This window comes from Misgurnus anguillicaudatus, chromosome 13, assembly GCF_027580225.2.
Source record: "Misgurnus anguillicaudatus chromosome 13, ASM2758022v2, whole genome shotgun sequence".
Taxonomy (NCBI): Eukaryota; Metazoa; Chordata; class Actinopteri; order Cypriniformes; family Cobitidae; genus Misgurnus; species Misgurnus anguillicaudatus.
This window is the reverse complement of record NC_073349.2, coordinates 606798-633784: the sequence shown is the minus strand read 5'-3', so window position 1 is coordinate 633784 and position 26987 is coordinate 606798. Positions and strand designations below refer to the sequence as shown.

Genomic DNA, 26987 nt, shown 5'->3' with positions numbered 1-26987 from the left:
GTCAGATCAGACTGAAGGTCTGACCTGAGTTTGGAGAATGTAGAGTTAAAGCTCTAGGAGGAGTTGGATTTAGAAAAGCCAACTTAATAATAGCCAATCCTACTAAGGTCATATTAGCACTGGACCACATGTCTGTAGTGGCTGCAATAAATCAATTCCTTACAGATTCTTAAGAATAGCATCCTTCACTTCTAGAGGTGTGACGGATCACAAAATTCAAGGTTTGGATCACATTTTTCGGATCACCAAGAAAAGTGGTGGGAATAATCTAATTACAAATAAAGAAATTGCAAACAAAATTATAAAAAAGTAGAAAGTTGAAGGTAGTCCACCCTATAACAACATTATGCTCCAACACTATATTTCCTCACATATATGTAACTATATAAAAAAATTAAAGCTTTTAACTGCTACAGTAACGGTGATTTGACGCGGAAGAAAAATGCATGACTACATATTCTGAACGTTCTAAATGGGGCGGGTCTTGGGGGCGAGATGATTGACAGTAGATGATAACGTTCTTTGATTGACGGCTGCACAGGATGAGCTAACGTTCGCTTGCTTTGCTTGTGTTCATAATAACAACATGATGATAATTTTCTACGTAGTATGTTTACCTTTGTTACACAAAACAAGCATCAACTAAGCCAAATGATGTTTTAGATAGTTTGATAATTTTGCATTACCTGCGTCCGTGGGAAAATTGGGCTAAAAACAGTACTCAAAGTTCTCCTGACGAAAGTGCTGGCAGCATATTCTAATTTTCAAGTAGTGGTGTGTCAACTGAGGGTTGCATTGATGTAAACAATAAAAACTCCCAGTGGACTGAATTTTGTTGTCCTTACATCCACATACTGCACAGGTTCTAGTCATCTTTTATCAAGGGTTTTGGTGATTTCCCCTTCAGCGATGGTAAAAGCGTAGTTACCGTTTGGTTGGGTTCGTCTGCTGGCTAACTTCAAGTTTACTTGAGTTGATTTGAGAGCAGGTTGAGCAGTAAAAGAAGCTATTAGGCTTGTTCGACTTGTTCGAAGTTTGCCTTTACATCATGTTTGGTGTAATTGTTCAAGAATGGTAAGTAATAGAAACAAACTTCAAATGGTCAATTGTAGCAGAGATGTGTGTTGTTTGTGTAAAAATATAATTAATCAAACTCAAATATTTTTTAATGATTGAGCCAAAACCAAAATGTGTTGTGCCTCACTTTCCCCTATACAGTTATAATCTTATCCCATGTTAAACCAAACAATTCAACTATTATTTTTAACTATTCATAACATTCTCCTATGATTGTTTAATTTTTTTAGATTTTACATTAATAATTTGTCAATAGTTTGGAATGGATAATGTATGCTATGATGGACTTCTTTTTACCATTCTTTAAACTGAATCGGTTTACATAAGTCATTACTAGTTTGGCAATCATACATTTCTGGTCACGCTGTTCACCTTGCCAACGAAGACATTACAAACTTTTTGTATAGGCTATTTACTGTATTTGTTTGACAATGCACAGCATCTGCATTGAAATAGAGTGCAGACCTGGTTCATATGCACATATAATTCAGCAGGTACAACTGCCACGTGAGGTTTAGGTCATGGTTTCAGTTATCTGTACCTTTGCTTGTTGCTTTTGAAAAAAAAGAGCTGATGGACAGAGCGTGAATGCGGGAAGAGATTGCGCGAGCCAAAAGAAGAGTGCAGGAATGTACACAAAGAGGATTGCGCTGACTGTAACAAACTTCCATTCAAATTCTCCATTCCCCAAATGAAAATCGCGTCAAAACGTAAACTCGAATTAATCAATAATAAATAAATAAAAAATATTGGGAAAATCACCCAGCCCTATGCTTTGGGGTTGTTTCTTACCTAAGAGTACAGCAGCACTTTACCACATTGAGGGGCCCTGTAAAATATTAGATGAGAACCTCCTTTCTTCAGCCAGAACACTGAGGATGGGTGGAGGATGGCTCTTCCAGCATGACAATGACCCAAAACATACAGCCAGGGCAACAAAGAATTGTCTCAAGGGCCTCGTACACACTACATTTAAATTATTGTTTGTACTTCACCTCTTAATGCTTAATCCTGTACTGTACACACACTAGGGATGGGCACCGAACTCGGTACTTTTATAGGCACCGACCGAATTGCGTCGGTACTACCCAGTATCGATTCACATAAAATCAATCGGTGCTCAATTTCGGTACCTGAGAGAACATGTCAGCGCGCCGCGTCTGGTACGCGCGCACGCGCGCGCGCGAGAGAGACCGTGTGGGAACTTGGTGACACCCCTTTGCAACTTGCTTAATGGCTAACAAAAAGCTCTAACGTGTGGTTAAATTTTACAAAGGATGATGCAGACAATGCTACTGCAATATTTGTAACAGTAAGTGCAAGGCAGGCAGTAATACATCCAACCTGAGGAAGCACTTACACAATGTGTATTTAAAAGCACAAGAGGGCTTATTAAGATGCGTTTTCGTCAATCGGATCACAAGTGGATGAGAGACAAATTCTGTAAACACCTGGTATTTATCAACACCAGTCCGTCTCTTTTGTCCACTTTCGACCGCTTCTCTTCTGATTACTTTGTGGTGGTCCGTGGAGACTGCGGGGAAGTCCCTCTGCTTTCGTTTTAACGCGAGCTGGAGCTGACTGTTTAAATGGACGCGAACTAATTTGGCGCTGCTTGTGTTTTAAGTAAACATGCTGCACAGTGTTTTGTACATGAATATGTTGGCGCTTTCTCTGATTTTTAGCGCAATTAATGAAATAAGACCGCGCAACTTTCATGCGTTCGCAAAATGAAACTGCGGAGATCAGCCGCTTTTAGTTTTATCAATGAAAGCCTAAAAGACTGTGTGTTCACGCTAAAAGTCAGAAATGACGTAAAACTTTGTGCTCAATACCTCAGATTAGATAAATGGACGGAGAGAAGGCGGTCTGTGTGACTGTTCGAACACAAAGCCACATGCGGACCAAATGCCAATGCTGGCCAGCTTGGCAAAAAAGTATCTGTGTCCAGTCCTTTTCTACATCCTCACTGTGTCCCTTGCTGTAGAGAACACTCGCTCTGTATTGTTTTCTACATAAAAGTTTACTTTTATGTTGCTTTTATGACGTTTATGTTCATTGACCATTTGTCTTACTTATATATTTTATTGATTTATTTATTTATATGTAAGACATATGCCCTGGATGTTATAGGGATTTTTTTGTAAAGATTGTGTGTATTATTAAACATTTTGAAATAAATAACATAATGTTGAAAATGAGAGGTTTGGGCTTATTATGTCCACCGAAAGTCACTTAAAGGTGCAGTGAGTAATTTTTAGAAGGATCTTTTTACAGAAATGCAAAATAATATACAAAACTATATAATCAGGGCAGGGTGTATAAAGACCTTACATAATGAACCGTTATGTGTCTATTACCTTAAAACGAGACCTTTTTATCTACATATTCTGAGTGTCCCCTTACATGGAAGTCACCATTTTGTGCTGCCAGTTTTCTACAGAAGCCCTTAAAGGACAATTTATTTTACTAAGTTGTCTCCAACAATGAAATGTTTGTCCGGTGGCGGCTACCGTAGCTTTTTTATGCGTTTCAAAAGCGAGGGGTGAGACATGGACTAAGCCGTTGGTTGCAGTTTGCAACCTCACCACTAGATGCCGCTAAAATTTACACACTGCACCTTTAAGTCAGAGTAAAGTACCGAAAAAGGTACCGCTGGGCACCGGTATCGAATTCCAGGTACCGGTATCGGAACCGGTACCGGTAAAAATGTGAACGGTACCCAACCCTAACACACACAGTTCAGTAATTTATGGGACGGATTCTACCACAGAATTAACTTTTGCAAAATGCAGGTAGTGACAACTGCACTTACAGAAACTCTACATAGTGTGCACCATAACCAAACTTTACAACTAGTTGTTGATGAAGTATTTAAAGTGCATCATTTTAAAATAAAGGCCTAGAAGAGTAAAAAAGTCTTCCTTATGCATGGCAGGGGCGTCGCTAGACCCCTTTTACTGGGGCACATGCCCCGGTGTAAATCTTTTTGTGTCCCCGTGTAAATCTCAAGTTTAAATTTTAGCAGTTATCTACTGTATTCATTTACAAAGTTACTCGAGGGGAAAAAACTGATATGAAAGGTAGTTATGTTTGTTACAATGCAACGTAGTTTTTTTATGCAGTTACAGTGAGGAAAATAATTATTTGAACACCCTGCTATTTTGCAAGTTCTCCCACTTAGAAATCATGGAGGGGTCTGAAATTGTCATTGTAGGTGCATGTCCACTGTGAGAGACATAATCTAAAAAATCCAGAAATCACAATGTATGATTATTTAACTATTTATTTGTATGATGCAGCTGTAAATAAGTATTTGAACACCTGAGAAAGTCAATGTAAATACTTGGTACAGTACCCTTTGTTTGCAATTACAGAGGTCAAACGTTTCCTGTAGTTTTTCACCAGGTTTGCACACACTGCAGGAGGGATTTTGGCCCACTCCTCCACACAGATCTTCTCCAGATCAGTCATGTATCTGGCCTGTCACTGAGAAACAGGAGTTTGAGCTCCCTCCAAAGATTCTCTATTGGGTTTAGGTCTAGAGACTGGCTAGGCCACACCAGAACCTTGATATAAGCACAACCGGCGCAACGTCATAGAATGTCTTTGAACAGGTTCATGCCCACTTTTGGGGGAAAACAAGCTAGACTTCCCATAGACTTCCATACAAAATAAATAACAAAATTGTTATCATTGTATAATGTAAAATGCAAATTTGAAGAGAAAATATTTTCTCTGCTTCCATTATTTCCAAACATTTTATGCCACCAAAAATGTAATAATGTTAAGTATAAGAAGATGATACTAAAATATTTTTAAATACATGTTTATCTTTCCTAGTACTTCTTGCATTGTAGGAAAAGTGGGTTATGCAAAGAAATTTGTATATAAGACTTCGTTCACACTGCAAACATTAATGCTAGATTTTTGCATTTAGATCTGATTTTTTCTTTGACTGTTCACACTATGTGGCTAAAATCAGAGAGCTTTGTGAACTGTTCGTGGTCCTGAACTGCATTGCATGCGTGAAAAAACAATACTACGTCATGCCTAGCACGCAGTAATTCAGAAATTAATGTGCAGACTACCGAGCGGGTATTGTGGACTTCATACGGAGCTGCAAAGACCGGCCAGTCGACGCGTTTTATCTCAGTTCCGTGGGAGCGAACGATACGAATCGAGGCAGTCTGCTCCCGGGTCACGTGCAGGTCCATCATCTGGACAACGCTTCAGGAAAGTCAAACACTCTTATTTGCATGTTAGGGGCTTTCATGTATAAGGCAATGTGCAACAGAAGCTTAATATTTAATATTTAATGTCTTGAATGTTTTTAATTGGTTTTGCAAACATGCCGTTGGTGGATATTTCCGCAATTGTGACGCACATCAATCTAGAACAGTGTTTCTCAAACTTTTTCAGCCCAAGGACCACTTTATCTTCCAATTTTTTTCTGAGGACCACCTAACAGAATCCCACTCTAACACTCCCGAAAAAACAACAAAATAGGAAGGATAAGCTAAGTTAAAGTTTAATATGCAACTGTTTCAAGTCAAAAACTAATTTTTTAAAAACAAATGCAATGCTATGTTCAGAAATTATTATATGAATTTTATTCCATTTAAAAAAGTAAATGTGAAAGTAGTTGCAGCTTAATATGAACAACAAACTGCACATGTGAAAAAAATGCAATTAAACATTCTATAACAGCCTAGCTAGGTCCCACTTAATGTCATTCCAAAGAGCCCTTAGTTTAAAACTGAGGTGGTGGGTAGGGCTGGGATAAACGATTATTTTTTAAACGATTAATCTAGCGATTATTTATTCGATGCATCGATTAATCTAACAATTCATTTTATCAGTCCGAATCGACTTCGATTCGATTCTCGATTATCTCCCCATTAATGAACTAATAGCAATTTATACATGTTGATTTACATATCTGAATGTAAACATTTCAATATATGTTTATTGCTCTTAAAATTTCAAAATATAAAAAGACTATACAAGTGCAAAATAATGCATTCTTAGTCAGAGGTAGCATTCAATAAAGCGTTTGCAGTGCATACAGTGCAGTTTAGTAATTGTATAAAAATCTCAAGTTCAAATTACTTCATTTTACATGCATTTATGAGCAAAACCTCTTCAATGTGCCTTTTGATGGTCAGTGTAATTTTTATAACTTTTGTTTAATCCGCTCGCGTTGCTACTACTCTACGGCGCCGCCTTTTTGGGTCTGACGAATCGACCGCACATTTTGCGTCGATTACGTCGACGTGTTGTCCCAGCCCTAGTGGTGGGTATATGAAGTCTATGGTTGTAACTATGGTAACAATAAAATACTGAAAAAAAAATGTTCCCCTTAATGTCCAAAATCACTGAAATTGCAGGGATTTTACACATGAAACAAAAACTTACAAAAAAATTACAAAACTAATAGATCTGTGGATTTTAGCTGTTTTCAGTTGACGCTTGATCTTTTATTTTGACCCTCTTTGGTTAAGCCAACCGATCAGAGTATGTGAGCGGTGCGGAGTGGGAGCGAGAAGTGGAGTGGGATGATTTTGCCAGGAGTGAGGAGCGGATTTTTTGAATGTCGGAGCGTCGTGATTTTCTCTCGCTCCGAAAAAGCTCCACTATTGCTCAGTCACGAGCAAGAACCAAAAATACTGAGAGAAAAGGGAGGGACACTAAAAATGTTTCTAAACATATATTTTGGCCCCAATTGCATTTGTTTTGTATTGTTTAACTACACAAATTTAATATAATATCATGTTATTTATTATGTTTTTAATTACATTTTACTGACCCCCTCGCAATTTCCGCCTTTGCATTATATGATGGACAATATAATATCATGTTATTTATTATGTTTTTAATTATATTTTACTGACCCCCTCGCGATTTCCGCCTTTGCATTATATGATTGACGAATTCATAAGTTATTAATAAGCACAGTTAAAGAAAGACAGAAATAAAGAGTTTCTGAAATACTACAGTGCAATGGGGGCAAAATACAAATGTTTTTTAAAAGGTAATGATGGCAAAGAAGAATGCGAGTGCGGGGAGGTGATTACAACATCAAAAGATTCCTTGTGTAATCTTAGAAGGCACGTGTCAAGAAAACACAAGTTTTCTGCTTACACTTGGAAAGAAAATCTAAAGGTCTGTATTAATACAGCTTTAACAACCTAAACCACCAACACAGAAAAAAGAAAAAGCCATTTAAATTTGTAAATAATTTGCAGCATTTACCTTGCTACAGAGCGGTCCGTGACACAGTTATGCCATATGCTTTATTAGAGTTGGACAATAAATTGCGCATTCTGCTACAGAACTGCAATGGACTCTGATATTTTAACGAGCCAACAAGGTTGGTGTTGCTTCAAAAGAGAATTAAAATTTAAAATGGAGCGAACCGGAGCGAGGCGTTAATAAGGAGGGCGTGGGGAGGGAGCGAGGAGCGGAATATTGTACACCCAGAGCGGAGCTTGAGCGGAGTTATTATGAAATGCTTTGAGCGCGGAGCGCAAATTCTTTCCACTCCACTCCGCTCGCTCACATACTCTGCAACCGATCCATTTTTACGTTATTAAAACAGAAAGGCAAGAACTGATATCACAATTTCGCAAGTGCATTAAAAATCTACTTAAGTGACGATTGTATAAACACTTGCCTAGTTTAGGTCATCTCTTGGCGGACCACTGGGGGGGTTTGGCGGACCACACTTTGAGAATTACTGATCTAGAATGACGTAAAAGTTGCATGAATTCCAATATGACTGTTTGCATTGCAAAACATCTGACCTGTATCTAATTTAGAGCCACATATGAAAGTGGCTCAAATCAGAATCAAAAAGATCAGATTCCATGTAGTTTGTGCTTTTCACATGGTCATACAAAGAGACAGACATGGGTCACATATGAGCAGAAAATCGGAATACATATCTGCCAAGGGTTTTTTCCCTCCTAGGACTTTTTGTTCCTCCCAGGCTAAAAAAGTCGGGAAGTTTTTCTCATAGGGGGTTTTTAAACCCCGGGGAGTCAGCCAACATTGGCTTAACTTAGCACCCTCTTGTATACGATACATTATTAATACACTCGCTTGTAAATTTTATTTATAGGTACTGTATTTTGCTACTTATATTGTCTGTCAATTTTCCTGTGTTTTCCCCTGTTTCTATTAATGTAAAGCTGCTTTGAAACAATTACCAATTGTGAAAAATCTGACCAATAGTCTTACTTTTGATATTGTCTGACTATCCAGGGCCCAGGTCAGGAAACAGACAGATCGGCTTACCCATCCGTCTGTTAGCTGCCTTGACATGTCAAGATCACATATATCCCAGCACATAGAGCCTTTTTTACCAGAGTACCAACACATTTCGACTGTGTCTGTTCATCGAACAAATAAATAGAAAGCACCGTTTACCTCGTCTCGTACAAATCTTATTAACATAAAATTAGAACACAATACATTAACAGATAAAACTCAATTGTTAAAATTCGGCCTTCTTAACGTTAGATCACTAACCAATAAAGAACCTATTATCAACGAAATAATTACAGACCAAAACTTAGATGCACTCTGTTTAACAGAGACCTGGCTTAAAGCAGACAATTACATTAGTTTAAACGAATCCACCCCACAAGACTATTATTATAAACACGTACCTCGTTTAAAAGGGAGAGGGGGTGGTGTAGCTACAATATACAACAAAATGTTTAAAGTAAACCATAAATCCGAACTAAAATTTAATTCGGTTGAAATAATACTGTTAAATATGGAAATAAATGATCGTAACAACTAACAGCTCTCGTTCGTTTTAGCTACCATCTACAGGCCTCCGGGCCACCACACATATTTTCTTAAAGAAATAGCAGATTTCCTGTCTGAGCTTACAGTCACTGTAGATAAAGCTCTTATCGTTGGTGATTTTAATATCCATGTGGATAACCCAAAAGATGCATTAGGACGTGCGTTTATGGATGTTCTAAATTCTCTTGGTATTAAACAAAACGTGTCAGGGCCCACACATACTCGCAAACACACATTAGATTAGACGCAATATTAATTACATCGAAATATCACCCCAGAGCGATGCAGTTTCAGACCATTGCCTTGTGTCATACACTGTACTTCTAGATAGGACCGCTCAGTCTACAACATGCTACAGATTTGCCAGAACAATAATTTCCACCACTAAAGATAGCTTTATTAGCACTCTTCCAGACCTGTCTCAAATGAAACATGTAGCAGATAACCGTGAAGATCTGGATAGTGTAATAGAAAACCTGAACAACGTTTGTTCTAGCACATTGGATGCCATTGCTCCCATTCGAAAAAAAAGAGAATCAAAGAAAAATTGCCAGCTCCATGGTATGACCATCATACTGCAGCCCTTAAAAAAGAAGCTAGGAAAATAGAACGAAACTACCGAAGATAGAGGTATGGCGTTCAACATGGAAAGAGAGGCTATAAAAACTGCCAGATCTACCCATCTCAGTACGCTTATTAAAGAAAATCATAACAACCCTTGTTTCCTCTTTAGCACAGTTGCAAAACTGACTAGAAACAAAGAACAAACAGAAACCAATAGTAAACTCCAACACAATAGTAACGACTTTATGAACTTCTTTATTAACAAAATTACGGTTATTAGGGAAAACATAGAAGCTAAGCAAGCAGCCGCCACTCTACCCAATGGTACATTTAACACTAGATTACCATACGAACATTTTGAGTCATTTAAACCTACTACAATAGAAGAGCTCTCTAAATTAGTAACATCATCCAAATCATCGTCCTGTATATTAGACCCCGTTCCCATAAAACTACTTAAAGAGGTATTTCCTGTAGTGTCAGACACAGTACTAAATATCTTTAACTCATCTCTAGAATTAGGATACGTTCCAACAGCTTTCAAACTAGCAGTTATTAAAAAACAAAAACCTTGACCATAACTTTAGACCAATCTCAAATCTACCTTTTCTCTCTAAAATATTAGAAAAAGCAGTGGCAAGCCAGCTGCGCACATTCATAGTGAATAATAATACATATGAAAAGTTCCAATCAGGATTCAGGCCCCACCTTAGCACAGAGACAGCGCTGCATAGAGTTACAAATAACCTCCTATTAGCATCTGATCGTGGTGATATCTCAATCCTTATATTACTAGACCTTAGTGCAGCCTTTGACACAATAGATCACACAATCTTACTCAATAGACTAGAAAACAATGTTGGCATCAGTGGTCAGGCGTAAGCCTGGTTTAGATCGTATCCAACCAATTGATATCACTTTGTTTATGTAAGTGAGTAAGAGTCATATCACTCCCCCGTTAAATATGACGTACCACAGGGATCAGTTTTAGGCCCTAACCTATTCTCGTTATATATCTTACCGCTAGGAGACATTATCAGGAAACATAACATAAGTTTTCACTGCTATGCGGATGATACCCAGCTTTACATCTCGTCACATCCTTGCGAAACACATCAGTTTGCTAAGCTAATAGACTGCATTAGTGATATTAGGGACTGGATGGCACATAACTTTCTTATGCTAAACTCCAATAAGACAGAGATAGTTATTATTGAACCAAATCGCTCCAATAATAATAATAATATGACAATAATATGTCAGATTAGAAGATACCCATAGATGGCTGCACGGTGGTGCCATCTTCCACGGTTAAGAACTTAGGTGTGATGTTCGACAGCAATCTATCTTTCAATAGTCATATCTCTAACTTTCTTATGCTAAACTCCAATAAGACAGAGATAGTTATTATTGAACCAAATCGCTCCAAACATAATATGTCAGATTAGAAGATACCCATAGATGGCTGAAAACGCCGCCGCATGAGTGCTTACTCGTTCTAAAAAGTATGACCACATAAGTCCAATTCTGGCATCTTTACATTGGCTACCAGTTAAATATCGCATACAATTTAAAATATTACTAATCACCTACAAAGCTTTAAATGGCCTAGCACCCTTATATATATTAAAGAATTACTACTAGAATACAATCCACCACGTACACTGCGATCACAAAATCCTGGCCACTTAATTATCCCTAGAATATCAAAACTGTCTAAAGGTGGTAGATCCTTCTCATACTTAGCCCCTAAGCTCTGGAATGATTTACCAAATAATGTTCGAATATCAGACACAGTCAATCAATTTAAATCTAAACTTAAGACATTCTTCTTTAACAAAGCATTCACATAAAATGTCCAGTAAATGTACTTATTCCACAATAGTTAGTTTGTCTAGAACAAAGCACTCACATACCTCATATGGGTAATATACTTATGCCGCAATAGGTAGCCGGCCTGGAACCGAACGTATTTTAAACCACAATAATGTATGACACTTACATTACATGTGAACGGCCCCTACGCTAATAGAATTCTGTTTTTCTCTCCCTGTCTCGTCCTCGACCCCGAGGGACAATGAGACAAACAGACCCAGTTCCTGCTGCTGTAAAGGTCATCACACCACTGATCTACTGGCTGTCCTTCAACGTGATGCCCAGCCGATACGCGACCAACGACCACCGGCTGAACCTGCTTATTTCTTTTATGTATTAGAAGCATTCTAATGCATTGGCAAGCCACAAACGACTGCAAAGCCAAATTGCTATTTTTCTGCACTGAACAAGTTAATTTTGCAGAGACAATAGACAAGATGTAGGGGTGTGACGAGACTTTTAAGATTAAACATGTTTCGCAAATGAATTGTCACAAGATTTCTTGTGGAGGTGAAATGCTCGTTTCTCAAAACAAAAGGCTGCATCCTTTGGAGGTCGCATTTGTAGACTGCACGTCATACAGACGTATTAAATAATAGATCTAGGGTGAGAAAATTTTTCTTAAAGCAACACCATGTAGTTTTTTTACCTTTAAATAATGTCTCTAAAATTATGTCAGTGATAGAACAACTTTTAACTGGACAAATTGTACTTTTGCTGCATCCTGAGCAGCCTCCTAGCTGCTACAAACACACTCTGAAAGTGGAGGTGGAGGGTAGAGCACACAGTCCCGCCCCTCCCCCTGCCGGTGTGTCTGATACCAGGCACTGTTGCGCTTTTCAACCACATGGGGGAGCTGTAAGTCATTTTTACATGGAAACTACATAGTGTTGCTTTAAATTAAATGTTATAAAAAAAGGTAAACTTATTTTAAGATTTTTTCTCACCCCATTGGCAGATATTTTGCTTGTTTTAAGCAAACATTCACTTAAACTTTATATTTTGTGTCTAAAAACTAGACTAATTTTCTTAAAGGGGACAGAGAATGAAAAACCATTTTTACCTTGTCTTTGTTGAATAATGGTAGTCTACCCACATTCACAAACATACCAAAAGTGCTAAACATGTTAAACATCTCAGTCTCATAGAAATTCCTCTTTTAGAAATGTCAGCCAGAAAACAGCCCAATCTGAAAAACTGATGCTTATGACATCACAGGCATCTAACTGCCCCTCCACTTTAAAATAACTGGCTACATTTTTTGAGTGGCAGCAAAGTCAGCCAATCAGTAATGAGATTGCAAGTTAAGCCAGTAGGGGGAGCCAAATAGGTGCAAAACCAATTGTTAAAAATCCCCCACCCTATCTGAGAGAGGTTTTTAGGAAGCTTCTAAGGCATTACAGACCCAAACAAAAATGTTTTTGTCTACATGTCACATCACAGAACAAGGATAAATACTCAGTTCAACCATTCTATGTCACCTTTAAGTTATTTTGCTCGTCAAGAAAAAGTTATCTATAAAATACTACTATTAAGTAGATAAGATAACCTTTGCACAAACTGCTTCTCATTGTCTGTCCCCCATTTAAATCTTATGCAGGATCTTAGATTACCATCTTTCTTCATTTTTATTCTTGATTAAACACTATTTATTCTCATATTATATAGTAAGGGGAAGTGACCAAAAATATCCATGTGTAAGATCCTAAAACCTTTAACATGTGTAAAGAGATAAAATAATCACACTGCATGCAGCTGCTAATATAAAAGTGAACTCTCCATCAATATCTTTACCAACTCTTTTGTTAACTAAATTTATACTTAAATTGAGGCACATGTCTAGAAGACGGCGACCAAAAGAATTAGCCACCTTATCTTTTGATTTTCTGTGTCATTCAAAATAATCATTAGTATAATAACTACCACATGCTTTATATCCAGAATCATCATACTCAATATAATCATATTCATTGCCTGTTTTAGCTAGGGCTTGTCAGAATACCATTTTGTGCATTAAAGCTTCAGTAGAAAAATCACACAGAATATTAAAGCTTCTGAAGGAGGGGCTGAACATAGTCTTCTCTCTAATAAAGGCAGGAATCTCTGTGTGTCTGTTTGTAGGTTTATTATTTGGCAGGTGTGTTGCTGTAGACCAACGGAAGTGTAGTGTGGCATTTTGGTGCAATAGGGCTTATTCGATCTACGTCATCAATGTTCACGGCGGCCATATTGTTGACATAAAACTGTCAGTCTGTCAATTGACAAGCGAGGCAGCGTGGGTATTATGCATGGTATTATCGGTGTAATTTTTTTTAAACCGCGCGATGGTGTGTGGTGTAATACACGGATGTTCTAACAACAGCAAAAAGAACCCCGGAATTAGTTTTTATGCGATACCGACTGTCAGAAAACATGAAAGGAAGGAGACAGAGGAGTTGAACCAGCGAAGGAGAGACTCCCAACAGCAAAGTCTGTCCCCATCATTTTACCACAGGTAACGTTAGGGATATATGCTCACAGCAAAGTCTGTCCCCATAATTTGATCACATATGGTTAGCTGTAAGCAGTGGCTGAAACTGATCTTTCAAATGCTGCCATAAATTGAGACAGTTACAAAATTAGTATTAATAACTATATGAACATAATAATAGGTCTGGCATTGATACTAGGTAGGGAATTAAGGGCCGTTCACATAGTTTTGAAAATCGTTTTATATTAAACAGAATAGCGGAGCTCACACCAAAACTATAACGGTACAGATACAATGAACGACATCATTGGGATCACTTTCTGAGCGATTTTTCCCACCTGATGAAGGATAAACCATTGAAATCTATTTGAACTTCAAGTGCACGGCCACTTAAAATGACAGTGAAGCTCATTGCTGAGGTCTATAACATTAGATTACCTCCAGTTGCTGTGAAAATTGACTACATAATGCTTTTTAATCTATTACATTAACTAACTGTTATGCCAAAAGGTAAGAGATTACACAAACTATTAGATTCATTGTTTAGAGTTACGCGAAACGCAGCGTGTTGAGGACATCTGCAAAAGTTTTTATTACAAGCAATATTAAAGGCAAGTGATTTGCGCGAGTGCCTTGAGCGAATTAGCATAAACGTATTGTTTGGTGATGTGGACGATGATATAGTTATCGTTATAGTTATAATGTGAACGGCCCTTCAGTGCTTGTATGATGAATGCGGATACTGTATGAACGATATAGTTATAAATATCCGGATAAGTTACGGCTGGCAATAAGGACGGATCTTTACTTAAAGCTATTGGGTCTATTTGATATTGTTCCACAATAATCAAGCTCATCTTCTCTTAATACAGACGAGATTAAGCCATTAGGCTACTGCTCCCCTCGACTCAAATCTAAGTGCGGCTATGAGCAGGACAGATGTCATGTCAACAAGATGGCCGCGGCTAGCGACTTCCGGTGTTTGCGAATAAGCCCTATATGGACATGTACACGTTCATAATATCTGAATTTCAGGCACTCAGGGGAGACAGAGAGCACCTGCAGGTTCCCTACGCTCTTAAAGGGGGGGTTTAATGGTATTTCAAGCATTCTGACTTATTAACACAGTTATAGAGTTGTTTCCTCATGCTAAACGTAGGCAAAGTGTCAAAACAGCAGTTGGACGTGTTAGAGTATTTCTGTGCCGAACGCACTTCGCCAGGGTTCGTACAAGTTTCGGCAAGTTTTTTTCGATTACAGTTCTAACTGACGTTTCAGGAGTTTTCGATACGTATCACTTCTTTATATGGGCTTCCCCCGGAAAACCCCGCCCACCCGTCAATCAGCGGGAGACGCTAGAGCTGCTAACAGCTTATCACGCCACTCAGCTTTGTTTAATTTCAAAAGTCAACAATTGCACGAAAGAAGAAGTGTGTTTTTGGATGTAAGGAGAAGACATCCAGCCTCATGGAAACAATGGATATAGTTTATTATCCGGGGTAGCAGCGGAGTTTTGCGTGTGTGTTTGATGCAGTGGATTTTCCCCAACCGGGTCATGACGAGTTGCACGCGGTAAGTAAGACTTCTGTCTTATGTTGGAAATAGTCGCATGCATATTATATAAATGACACGAACATGTAGTGAATCATAAGTTAAAACAGTGTTGTATAGTGTTGCATGACTCGTACTCGCTCCTCCTGCGAAAGTAACTCCTCCTTCATTTTTTCGTACGTTATCGGAAAGATTCGGTAAAGCTAATCTTTCTTTTATAAATCTGATTAAACTAAAGACTCTTCAGATATATAAAGGATGTCATACTACTCTATAGGTACTCCAGATTAACATCAGAAATGCAGAAACAGCGTGTTACGTGAGCTTTAATAGAAGTGAGCACCATCAAGAGAGTGAACTTCATCGCAAGGTGAGAAATATCAGCTTCTCCCAGGGGCTCGAACGGAGCCTTCTTAAGGCCCGAAAGGACCACCAAGAGGTCCCAAGAAGGAATGAGGCACGGCCTATGTGGGTCTAACCTACTCGTGCCTCTCAGGAACTAACAAATCAATTCCTGTGTCCTAACAAACTACCCTCAACATGAAGGTGATGGGCTGCAATAGGTATGGTTGGGCCAAGGAGTGCAACCAAAAAAACCTAATGCACCTCCTCCCTAACCTTGCTAAGAAGCTGAGCAATGAGGTTCACTGGGGGAAGGCATACTTCCTGAGATTATGTTCTCAGGCTAAGGGAACCCTTGTTCAGGGCAAACCACAGCAGGCAATAAGTGTTGTTCGGTGAAGCAAAGAGGTCAACCTGGGCCTCGCCGAACAGTGCCCCTGACCACGTCAAGGTAGAGTCTCTTGCCAGGGGCTGAGGGTGCGTTGGCCGCATGTTAGAAAAACATGTCGGGTGCCTGTGTGCCACCTCAACCTGGGATGTAAGGATCGCAATGTATTAATAGACATGTCCCCTCCACGAACGCCACCTCAGCATGCTGGCATTCCAGACAGCCAAGACAGTGATCATGCAGGCGAGAGAAACCAGCAATATCCAACAACACAGAGACAAAAGCCACCCTTATAAGGACGTTCACTCTGTGCGGAAATTCGCTCTTTTAGACAGCTCTGACTAAACTGCTGAAGCACCCAGGGGATGGTGTTCACAAGAAGAATCTGCTGCCATGCAATTACGCCAACAGTATATTTTTTTTCCGTTTTAAACTAGAGAGAGATCACACCAGCGAGCTCTGAAGAACAAGACCAACTAAATGGTGCAAGGGCATCTCCTTTTATACAAGTGTGGGCAGAGACTGGTATGCAAATACCATTCGCGCAATTTCTTTTAAATTCCATTGGCATTTTATATACAAGTCAGACCAGATTGGCTCTCAAGAGCACACCCCATACTGTTGTCATCGACACAACATTAAGTGGACGACAGAAAGGGAACTGCACGTTCTGTTTTTTTTTTGTGGTTGTTATATGGTTGTACACACCACTTTAGGAAAACTATTAATTTTGAGAATGAAGCAAGGATGCAGCTTAAAAATAATCGTGAAGTTTCTCCACGAGTAGCCATCAGGCCTTTGTTGCTCGTGCTAACTGTCAACAAACATGTCATTATCCCATAATCCACAGCACAGCTGACTAAGGCAGCTGGATTGGTTAAAAAAGTACAGTACTTTTTGTAGTGAGGTCAGATCACGTCCTTACCACAAACAAACCACTACAGAGTCTGTTTGAAAGTGAACAGAGACCACCTTTATAAGGAGGTCTCATCCGCTTGTTTGGTCTGCTTTGGTGCGCACCCAAGTTCGATTGCTGCATTCTCACCTTCCCAAAGTGGGATAGGGAACTCTAGTGCGATTCAACCGGACCTAAGCCGAGACGGTGAGATAAATGTGAGAAAGCACTAAAAGTCTAATATTAATACAATTATACAAAAACTTTACCGATAAATATCCAAGTGGATCCATACATTTCGGTTTCGGCCCATAATTTGTATTTCGCTGCATCACCGAATAAGACTTCACTAAATAGGTGAGTGTTAGGATGGTGCTTAACACAACCTAACAACATGTTAAAGAGCCAACAATGATGCCATGGTCATTTTGTCTGTCAGATGCTGTCTTCATCTATTTTTTTTAAATTCTTAACACCTCTTACTGCATCTATGACTATATTCATGGTTAGAACCAGTTAAGCCTCACACAAGTTAATCTACAAACAAGTTTACCTACACACACGTTGCAGAAGGTAGACACAGAAAGAACATGTAAACTACACACAGAAAGGTCTTGTCCAATAATGAAAATTCTTACATTTACTCATCATCCAAACCGTATTATTTACATTTTTGGGGTAAACTAATCAGGGTTCTAAATTAACTTTTTTGATCACCAACCAATGTGGCTGGTAACTTTAGAAAGTTACCAGCCACATTGGCTGGTGATCAAAAAAGTTAATCAGCATTTCCACTAGCCAAATTTTTTCCGGTGAAAAAGAGAAATTATGAGTGCCATTGAATGCATTTTGGTAATTTTATTAACATTGTTGGTATGAAAAACACAAATAAAGTGAGGCTTCTCTCAACAAGGCTCTCTTCAATATGACCTGTCTTTGCAGTTTTAATGAACGTTAGGCTCTGTGATGACTTCGGGCACTCTCATGGTCCTTTACTGCCTCAACTTTTAAACTATTTGTTCCCACCACAAAATTCTTCATTTCGTTTTTTATTTCACGTAAATGCATATTTTCAACACTATACAATAATAGCAATGATTAATAACTTATTTTTACAATAATATTTTTACAATATTTTAAAAACTATACTATACTAAAATAATCTCAGTCATAGTTACTGCTAACTGTTTATGTATATCCTAGAGTTAAACATTAGTAAATAGGGTTGCCACCTATGTCTGATAAAAAAACCTGGACATATTGATGACCCGACCAATTGGTTTGCTCACAAGCCCCCCCAATAGCATAATATTTCTATAGGCCTATGCAATTATTGGCAACACTTTACAATTCTTATTTGTTAACAATAGTTAATGTATTAAATAACATGAACTAGTCTCAGACTCAAATAAATGTAAGAGCTGTCCAAATTGAAAACAACTTGCACTGACATCTTAAAATACATCGATGGCCTTTGTTTTGCCTCAAAATGCACGCCAGTAATATTTTTAGTAAAGCATGTTTGTTAAAACTAGTTATATTTTCTAGTTAAACTAAGGCCTAGTCCTGTCTCAAGATAATCCCTGTCCGGGAAACCACCCCTTTATGTAAACTGTTTTTATTTATATTCCATTTAAACAGGTCTAAATAGCAACTAGCCGGCCTAAAAAATATGCACATGAAATTAAACTTGTTGAACTCACCTCAACATGTATTTTACAATCATTTAACCCCCCCATGGGCAATGCTGAAGTCACTGTTACAAACTGTACACCATGCAATAATTATTTTTAACTCGTATAAGACAGGGGTACACTTTCGTGTAGTCTGGCGTGAAATGGGACTTGTATTTTCGTTTTTGGGGCACTCTCCCTCTGTCACGGCGCTCGTGTGTTTCGGTTTGGGAGAAGAGATAAAAGCCCACCCACACTGACAATTGATTGGTTGATTTACCGAAACAGGCCAATCAGGATGCTCTCTGTTTTACATGTGCTTAATGAGGCACACACACACAGACGCAAGGTCTCGCTCTCTGCCGTGCGCACGCTAAATTACATATTCACATAGCTTTCGAAAACCGGGACATTTAGTGTCCCGGGAGAGTTGATAAATTTCCCGGGACAGGTTATTAAAAAGAAGGACAATCCCGGTAATATCGGGACAGGTGGCAACCCTATAAATTTCATATCTGAAAATACAGAACAGTATAAAACATACGTGTTGATTTTCTTAGCAAAAATGCAATTCTGTAGACTTGACATAGGTTTTCCTGAATTTTTTTCTCTAATGTTTGAGACCTGACAGGATGAGGATATAGTTTCTCTTACCTCTCCTTTCTGCTTTCCTTTCCCTGCTTTGCATAAAACATTTCTGATGTCCACAGAAGCCAATAATGATCGAGTCAGAATAAGATTAACATTATAATTTAGAAACTTACTTTAGCGCGTGGCGTCATATGGACTTTTAAATGCGGTTGAACACAAAGACGCGCGGACATGGATTTATGCGTGTTATGTGTGTCAGTGCGCCTACTGCGTCGCTTTGACAAGCTTAAGTTGGGTTACTACATTGCATATAGATCCGTTTTGCCGCTATTATCTTTGTAAAGGAATACACTAGTAACTGCTAAAAAAATGTAAACAATTTTGAGATTTACACCGGGGCACAAAAGATTTAGACTGGGGCACGCGCCGCCTTCCTTGTGTTTCTGGTGGAGGCGCTCCATTCGTTTCCATGGTTTCTCGCGCTGATTTCACTGCAAACTTCGTACAGCCAATGGGTGTATGAAACATCATCGGTTTACGCATTACGGTACAGTGTTCATGGGAAATGTAGGAAGTACTGCCTAAAAAATGTCCGAGAACAGAGCTTTATGTATCATGCATGCAATGCCTCATGCATCACCGGCCAAACTGGCTAGTAAGTTTTTATTAACACCCGCCAAAATGAATTTTAACCCGCATTTGGCGGGTGTTAATTTAGAACCCTGAAACTAATTACATTTCATGATTAGTGACAAAACAGAGTCTTACCTGAACATCTCAGTCAGTTCTCCTTTAATCAGGGCCACCAGTACTGGAAATCCAACACAAGCAGGGACCAGGTATAGCAAAGCAGGCTGTGGGGAAAAAGTCCAACATGCTCACAATAACACTAACATCTGTTATTTCTTCATTGGCAAACACCAATTAAATTTATCATCATTTGTACAGCATTATCTCAAAATGTGAAAACACAAAAGGCAAGTCAAAATGCAAAGCATCCAAAAATTCAATATGCCAAATGACATCTCCCTGTCACTGTTTTTATTTTGTAATGAGTTTGTATTAGATCTAAATCGTGCCTCTACTAGACTTCCAAGGCACCTTTATTATGCAGAAACATGCATTTATAGGCATAGCTACCGAATCAAGAGGCTTATTTTAATCATTGTTGTCCTGTCTGCAAATGTTTGCCATTGTGTTTTCTGGATTGCCAATTTAATTTGGATTTAAAGGCCACAGTAACTAATTTCCTACCTGAGCGTGTTTAAAGGTGTGCATAACAAATATAGTGAGACCAAGGCCAAATATGTATGCCAGGAAGCTGGTATAAAAGTAAGTTCTTGTATTCTTCTTCAAACTTTGAACGAAAGAGAAGAAAATTAAAATAAGAACACCGACAACAACCTAAACCACCAAAACTAAAATTAAATGAAACAAACTGAAAGACACTACCTGACATCAAAGCGTAGGAGCAAAGCAATGAAGATTCCTGAAAGAATAAAGTAGTAAGTTCAGTAACAAGCATTTAATTTGAACACAGAACTTACAGAATCATCTATAGCTAAATGACTGAAGACTATTATGCAACCCCCCCTGACTGCCAAAAGGTCCGGGCCCAGTTGCATAAAGCACCTTAAGTGTAATTTTCCCTTAAGTTGTTTCCTTTAAACTTAAGGGTGTTGCAGAAAAACCCTTAAGTTTTTCTGTTGCGTCTCCATGGCAACAATAGTATTTTATAACAACAAACCGGGGTTGCTGTCATGAAACACTTAACGATTACCCTTACCTAAGAGAACCGTTTAAGGGATTATATGCAAAACTCTTTAATTATTATCTTACAGTAGTTAAGGGGAATTTACCCCTTAAGTGTCATAGTTAAGGGAAAAACTTAAGGTGCTTTATGCAACCGGGCCCCGGAATTTAAGTCGTTTTTTCACGTGATTATTGTCATCATTTTAATCAATGCTTGTGACAAATATTCTGTGTTGCTGTTTCAAATTATTATGATACATTTTTGTAGCTGGACGCATGACCGTACTCACCACTGAGGTCCAGACCTCGGCCATTTTCTGAGGCTCGTCTTATTTGACTCAACGCTCGGCGCTCATTTTACTTCTGGCTGCGCAGACCGATCGGCATGTGACGTCTTAGCATTGCAAGACCGATTCAATAGTAAATGACCCAGTATGCTTTTTAAATAGATCTCGCTGTAGTGTGATGTCACAGGCCAACAGGTCTGCGCTGCACCCCATAAAGTAAGATAAAGTCAAAATGATACAGAGATGACAAATCAAATCAAACCAGGCAGACAGAGGTGCAACACAGAGGTCAGATGCGCAGTTTGTGGAAGTGCAAGAAAGATGTGAGTAATCAAATGCTAACTATTATACAACAGTTTAATGACGAGAAATATGAAATCGCAGTGATTGTCAAGGTGAAAAGACAAGAAACATTACTGCAGCTAAGCCACATGGGTGTCCATGTGCTGCTTTCACTGCCTCCAGTAATTCACTTCCCATTATTCAGCGTGTTTATTAACAAAATTCAATGGCACCCTTTAATTATTGAAGAGATCTTTTAATATATGATTAGATTCACTGTGTTGTACTGGACTGCTGCTAAGCTTGAACTTAAAAACGCGACGCATCACGTGCGCGGTACAAAGCTTCATCCACCGGTAGCGCGCGTGCACAGAGTTTAAATGCGCCCACGTTCATCTTTTGGCATAAACATTTTATTGCATTTGGTCTTAAAGCCTAATAACCAGTACCTGTTGAAGTCATTAAAGTTAATTAAATAACAAAAGAAGAGAAAATCACTCACTTCTTCCTATAGTGTTGAGCTCTGCTATTTGAAGTTTATCATGGAATTTTGAACTTTTACTAAAGTTACTAGAGTTAACAAGAAGCCTTTCCCTTCATTAACAGACAGTAAATCAGAAATTCAGGCTTGCATTGTGTTAACATCTTACAGTTAGTATAATGCATACAGTAATGCATTCCGAGAGAAGAATATTAATCTAATGTGGGGTAATTTGAAGTAATCGTAGATTCATTTATGCTTTTTTAATAATGACAGTTTTCTTTAATGGGATATGGACCGCCTAAAGTAGCCTTGGCCAACCCATTTATAATTTCTGGTTCTACCACTGCATTACTGATGTTGTATTATAGCATATTAAGTGTATAATAAGTATGTGCATATTGTGAATAATTTAATAAACTTATTATTGATAGCCTTAAGTTAATTCACTAAAATGATCCTATATTCAGTTGCCCAGTGTGCCCAGGATGGTAAAATAATTATTAAAATGTATTCCTAATGACCAACACAAATTTTCTGCATACTGACATGGTTTGAAATCTATAGCTAATTGATCCTTTGGTTTTCTAATGTATTAAAATTCATATATGTAGAGCAGAGAAATAAGATTTTTTTTCTGGGGTGCATGCCCTAGAAAAAAATATATATGGACCTCGGTATTTATAAAATCCAGCGTACGGCCCTGCTAATAATTAAATACGAAAGGAGGAGAAAAACTGCAAAAAAGGTCCACTTTGAAAAAAAGAACACCCCCTTTCAATAGGCTGGCTATGGACCTGTTATAGGCTTGTTAAGTCTGACGTGATTCACCGCCTCCGGGTCCAACCGATTTATGGCAAACAACATTGTGTTTTAGAAACTTTTCAAACATCTTTGTAAATTTACCTGGAATGACAATGTCCCCAAGTCCGAGCATAGCAAAATTACTGGCATCTAAACCTTTTTCCAGCAAATCTTGAGGAAAAACCACTAGAAAAAAAACAGAAAAAGAAATTAGAATTAATCATTCCAGTATTTTGTATTGTATGAACAATTGGTCATGTGTAAAGTGATCAAAATACTGTCTTAACACTCCTATTTTGCATTGACCCTTCAACTAATGAGCATCTGTTCAAATTATTCCATTTAGCAGCAATCTTCACAGGGTTTGTCGATTTCCTCAGATGATCAGCAGCCTTTTATATCTTTTTATACAACAGTTCTTTCTGGTTCTCGAATCTGATTGGCTAAAAGCCATACGATATTGTGCTGATAACAGCACTGTAGCCGCTTCACCTTTAGTATTATTCCGCCACCTAGTGAATGGAGGTCCTAAGCAGGCTCATCTCTGAATGGAAAAACACAGACGCGCTGTTTGAATCACTCTCCGTGTGTCTCATTAGTTTACTAGCTCATAAATCAGTCTGAATCCCCAATCGGAAGTTATTAGTCAAAGATCAGCGCTCTTGGATGTTACGTTACAGTTAATGGGAGAAATGTCTTGTCACATCGTGTGGATTATTAACACTTGGAAAGAGGAATATAAACACTCGTTTTTTTTCTGGAGCTATATTTCTTATCAGAACGCGAAAACACCGTGAAACAGCAGGTAAGCACCGCAGCTTTTAAAGGTGGACATTGATCATTTACTTTATCGTGACCTGACTATTAAAACATGTTATGAGATATCGCCACTGGTATATTTATAAGCAGCATGCAAAAACATATCTTTTTTATATAGTACTGACAAGAACAAAGTTTAATAATAATAATCGAGTGCTCGTATCACGTTAAGAATAAATGAGAAAGCAATAGTAACGTTATACAAATAGTTTTATTAACTTTTACCTCGCGCCAAAACAATAACAACACAAAAGACACTAAATATGAATTAAAAAACAAGTAATAGTTTGATCATGACACCAAATACTGCTGATTTGATCTCATTTTGACGATCATAAACAAACAAGGCCAACATGAGAGCCGGGGTATCTCTTTCAGAAATGTAGCCCAGAGAGGGCGGTGGTCAGCGGGGCGAGTGAACACTGATGTCCGCTCATGCTTTGGTTCTCATTCGTACCGAATCTCACTAAGCAATCGTTCAAACAGGCGCTATCTTTACTAATCGACTGCAGATTTAAATATAATACATATACATTCTCGACTGAACTAATCTTAAAACTACACTTTGTGACCAAGAAACGGTAATATAAAGTAACGGCTTTTCCGTCCATTGAGTTGTTATGAGCTTCAAAGCAGCCGAAAGTTTTACCTGTCATTCTGGCCGCCCTCAAATCCGTGGCGGAAGAAGTAGTTCTCAAACGAAGAGGCTTTTAAAATAACTCCGTTGTTGTTTTCTAGTTTTCGTTTTTCAAACGTGTGCCGTCGAACTGTTGTATAAAAGCAATATCGCTCTCGGAGTCATGCGACACAGCTCTATATCATCACGGCTACTCGAGCGACATTGCTTAAATATCTTATATCTTTAAACAGTTTATTAAAAAAAATCTGGTTAATAATTGTTGGGATGTCACAAAATGAGACTGTCCTCTCAAAATAATGACAATATAGTTTGTTTGTGCAAGCATCTTACTACGGTACATTTATGTGTTAAGAATAAGCGGCCTTATGTGGCCAGCAGCACAGCCAGGTCTCATTCAAACAAACTAAAACATTTGAATCTACTGAAAACTCTCAAAGCTGTAGATTGAACTTGTAGAATCCAAGCATAAAAATGTATTTTCCTGTACAACGCGTAATGTTGCGGAATTTGGCAAATTTCTGATTTATTTTTGCATTTATAATTGCATTTTCAAAATCATTAATCGGCAAATAAAAGGACAGAAATGTGTGTAATGTTAGACTTAAAGTATATAAGTCAGTTTCTCGTCACGCATCGCAAACGATGACAAACACCTTATTAGGGCGCACGCAGGTTTCATTAAAGCCCGAAACACAGCAGACAGAAAAGGTAGAGTATACTGTCTTCCCACATCCGCCTTGCGTCCGCACACATCCGTACCGCTTGAAAGTATATTTACAGGACATTTAAAAATGTATAAAAGTGAAGAAAAGTAGCAAATCTCTGCAGTAGCTCAGGAACACATTTCAAACAAATCTCATTGATAAACGCCAAATCAAAAAGGTAGTTTTTAAACAAAGATTTAAAAGCACCTAGTAAAAGGTGTACTAGTAAAAGTGTAAGATCTAATACAGAAAGGCAGAGCATTCCACGTTATTGGGGCGGCAACTGAAAAAGCTCGAATCACCCCTACATTTAATGGTTGGATGATCGAAGAGACAAGCGAGGTCGATATTCAGTCAATACTTCTGATAAATAAGCCGGGGCCAAACCGTTTTAAACAGCAAGAGAAAAAAATGCTTAAATTTATACAATAGCATACAGGCAACCAATGCAAAAAGAGCAACACTGGTGTAATATCCTGTTTCTTGGTGCTTATAATATCAAAATTGACTTTGTTCCACAGCAGTTGGCACATAACAAAAATCAAACAAACTGTAAGTGCTTGTTTTGCAACCAGTAATTGCCTACTCATCAATGCGTTTTGAATTACATTGTGAAAAACAAATGAGGGAGATTTGATGACATGTTTATATTATTATCATGTTTCCTGAGGTATATTTACAATATTACTAGAGTGTTTTGTCCATTTTGTTACATACAAAATTGAGTAATTTTCTCCCCGTTTTTCATCCTCTGGCTGAAACGGTCAGGAACATAATTTTTCAGGGTAATTGCAAACATCTATGGTTGACAGCTTACATGCTGCTGGATAACTGCAGTTTAACAAGTACACATAGCTTCTTAAATGCTCTGTTTCACAGACACCGATCAAATTCATATATTACAAATGAGTCTCCCAACAGGTCATCAATTGCAAAATAGAATTTAAATGAAATAAGTTAGTAACAGTTTTGTGGGATTTTTGTTTAGTCCAAACCAGCTGGCACATAAGTCAGGGTTAATATCATTCAGGAAATATATATAAAAAAAAACATTTAATTCTTCTCTGACATTGGGATGCTAATCAGAAGCCTTGCAAAGACGCTTTTAATAGGCATATAAAAGGAACCTACATTGTGAAGTCATACATACATTTTACATTTTGCTTTTTCCAGAGAACAATTGTATACATGCTTTCTTTACTGATAAGGGGGATAAGTGCAAACCATCCATAACTTTGTGCCACCCGCCGTTAGTTCACATGTGAAGCCCAGACAGGCATCAGGGAGATGGCTGGCGCAGTCACGTCCCTGTCTCCCCTTTACTCCCTTGCTCGTCCGAACTTCAATAAAGCACGATGGGTATAGATTTGTGGTGTTAAGCCCACTAGTCGGGGGCGGGACTTCAGTCCTTAAAAGGGTGTCACTGCACCCATTTCCAAAACATTTGCCGTCCCGTGCATTTTTCTCATTCTCCCTAAACCAAACTGTGCAGAGTCTTTCACTAGGATGACGTTGTATCTTCAATACGTATATGTACATGTGTGTGTATGTATGTGTATATGTGTGTATGTATATATATGTATATGTGTATATATATGTGTATGTGTGTGTATGTGTATGTATATATATGTGTATATATGTATATATAGATATGTGTGGATATATATGGATATATGTTTGTGTATATGTATAGGTGTATACATATGAATGGCCCCTACGCTAATTGGGTTTTGTTTTTCTTTCTTTATGTCTCGTCCTCCTCTCCGAGGACAATGAGACAAACAGACCCAGTTCCGGTAAATGTGAAAGTCGGCACACCTCTGACCCACCGGCAGACCTTCAACGTGATGCCCAGCTGATGCATGACCAACGACCACTGGCAGAACCCGCTTAACCTCCGCCTAATCTCCTTAATCGTTTCAATATAAATATATCTCCCAAGGGTTTTTCCCTCCTATGACTTTTTTTTTTTTT

General features: G+C 38.3%; 1 protein-coding gene across 3 annotated transcripts in view; it reads right to left on the bottom strand.

The window, feature by feature from the left end:
* Positions 1-26987, bottom strand: part of hm13 (histocompatibility (minor) 13) — a 125970-nt gene that overhangs the window by 21598 nt on the left and 77385 nt on the right. For all 3 annotated transcript variants that reach the window (XM_055188970.2, XM_055188968.2, XM_055188969.2), the window contains 4 exons: positions 22953-23036; positions 20697-20733; positions 20499-20601; positions 20013-20098 (listed from right to left, as the gene is read on the bottom strand). In XM_055188970.2, coding sequence (XP_055044945.1) covers positions 20013-20098; positions 20499-20601; positions 20697-20733; positions 22953-23036 — 310 coding nt within the window. The remainder of the gene's footprint in view (positions 1-20012; positions 20099-20498; positions 20602-20696; positions 20734-22952; positions 23037-26987) is intronic.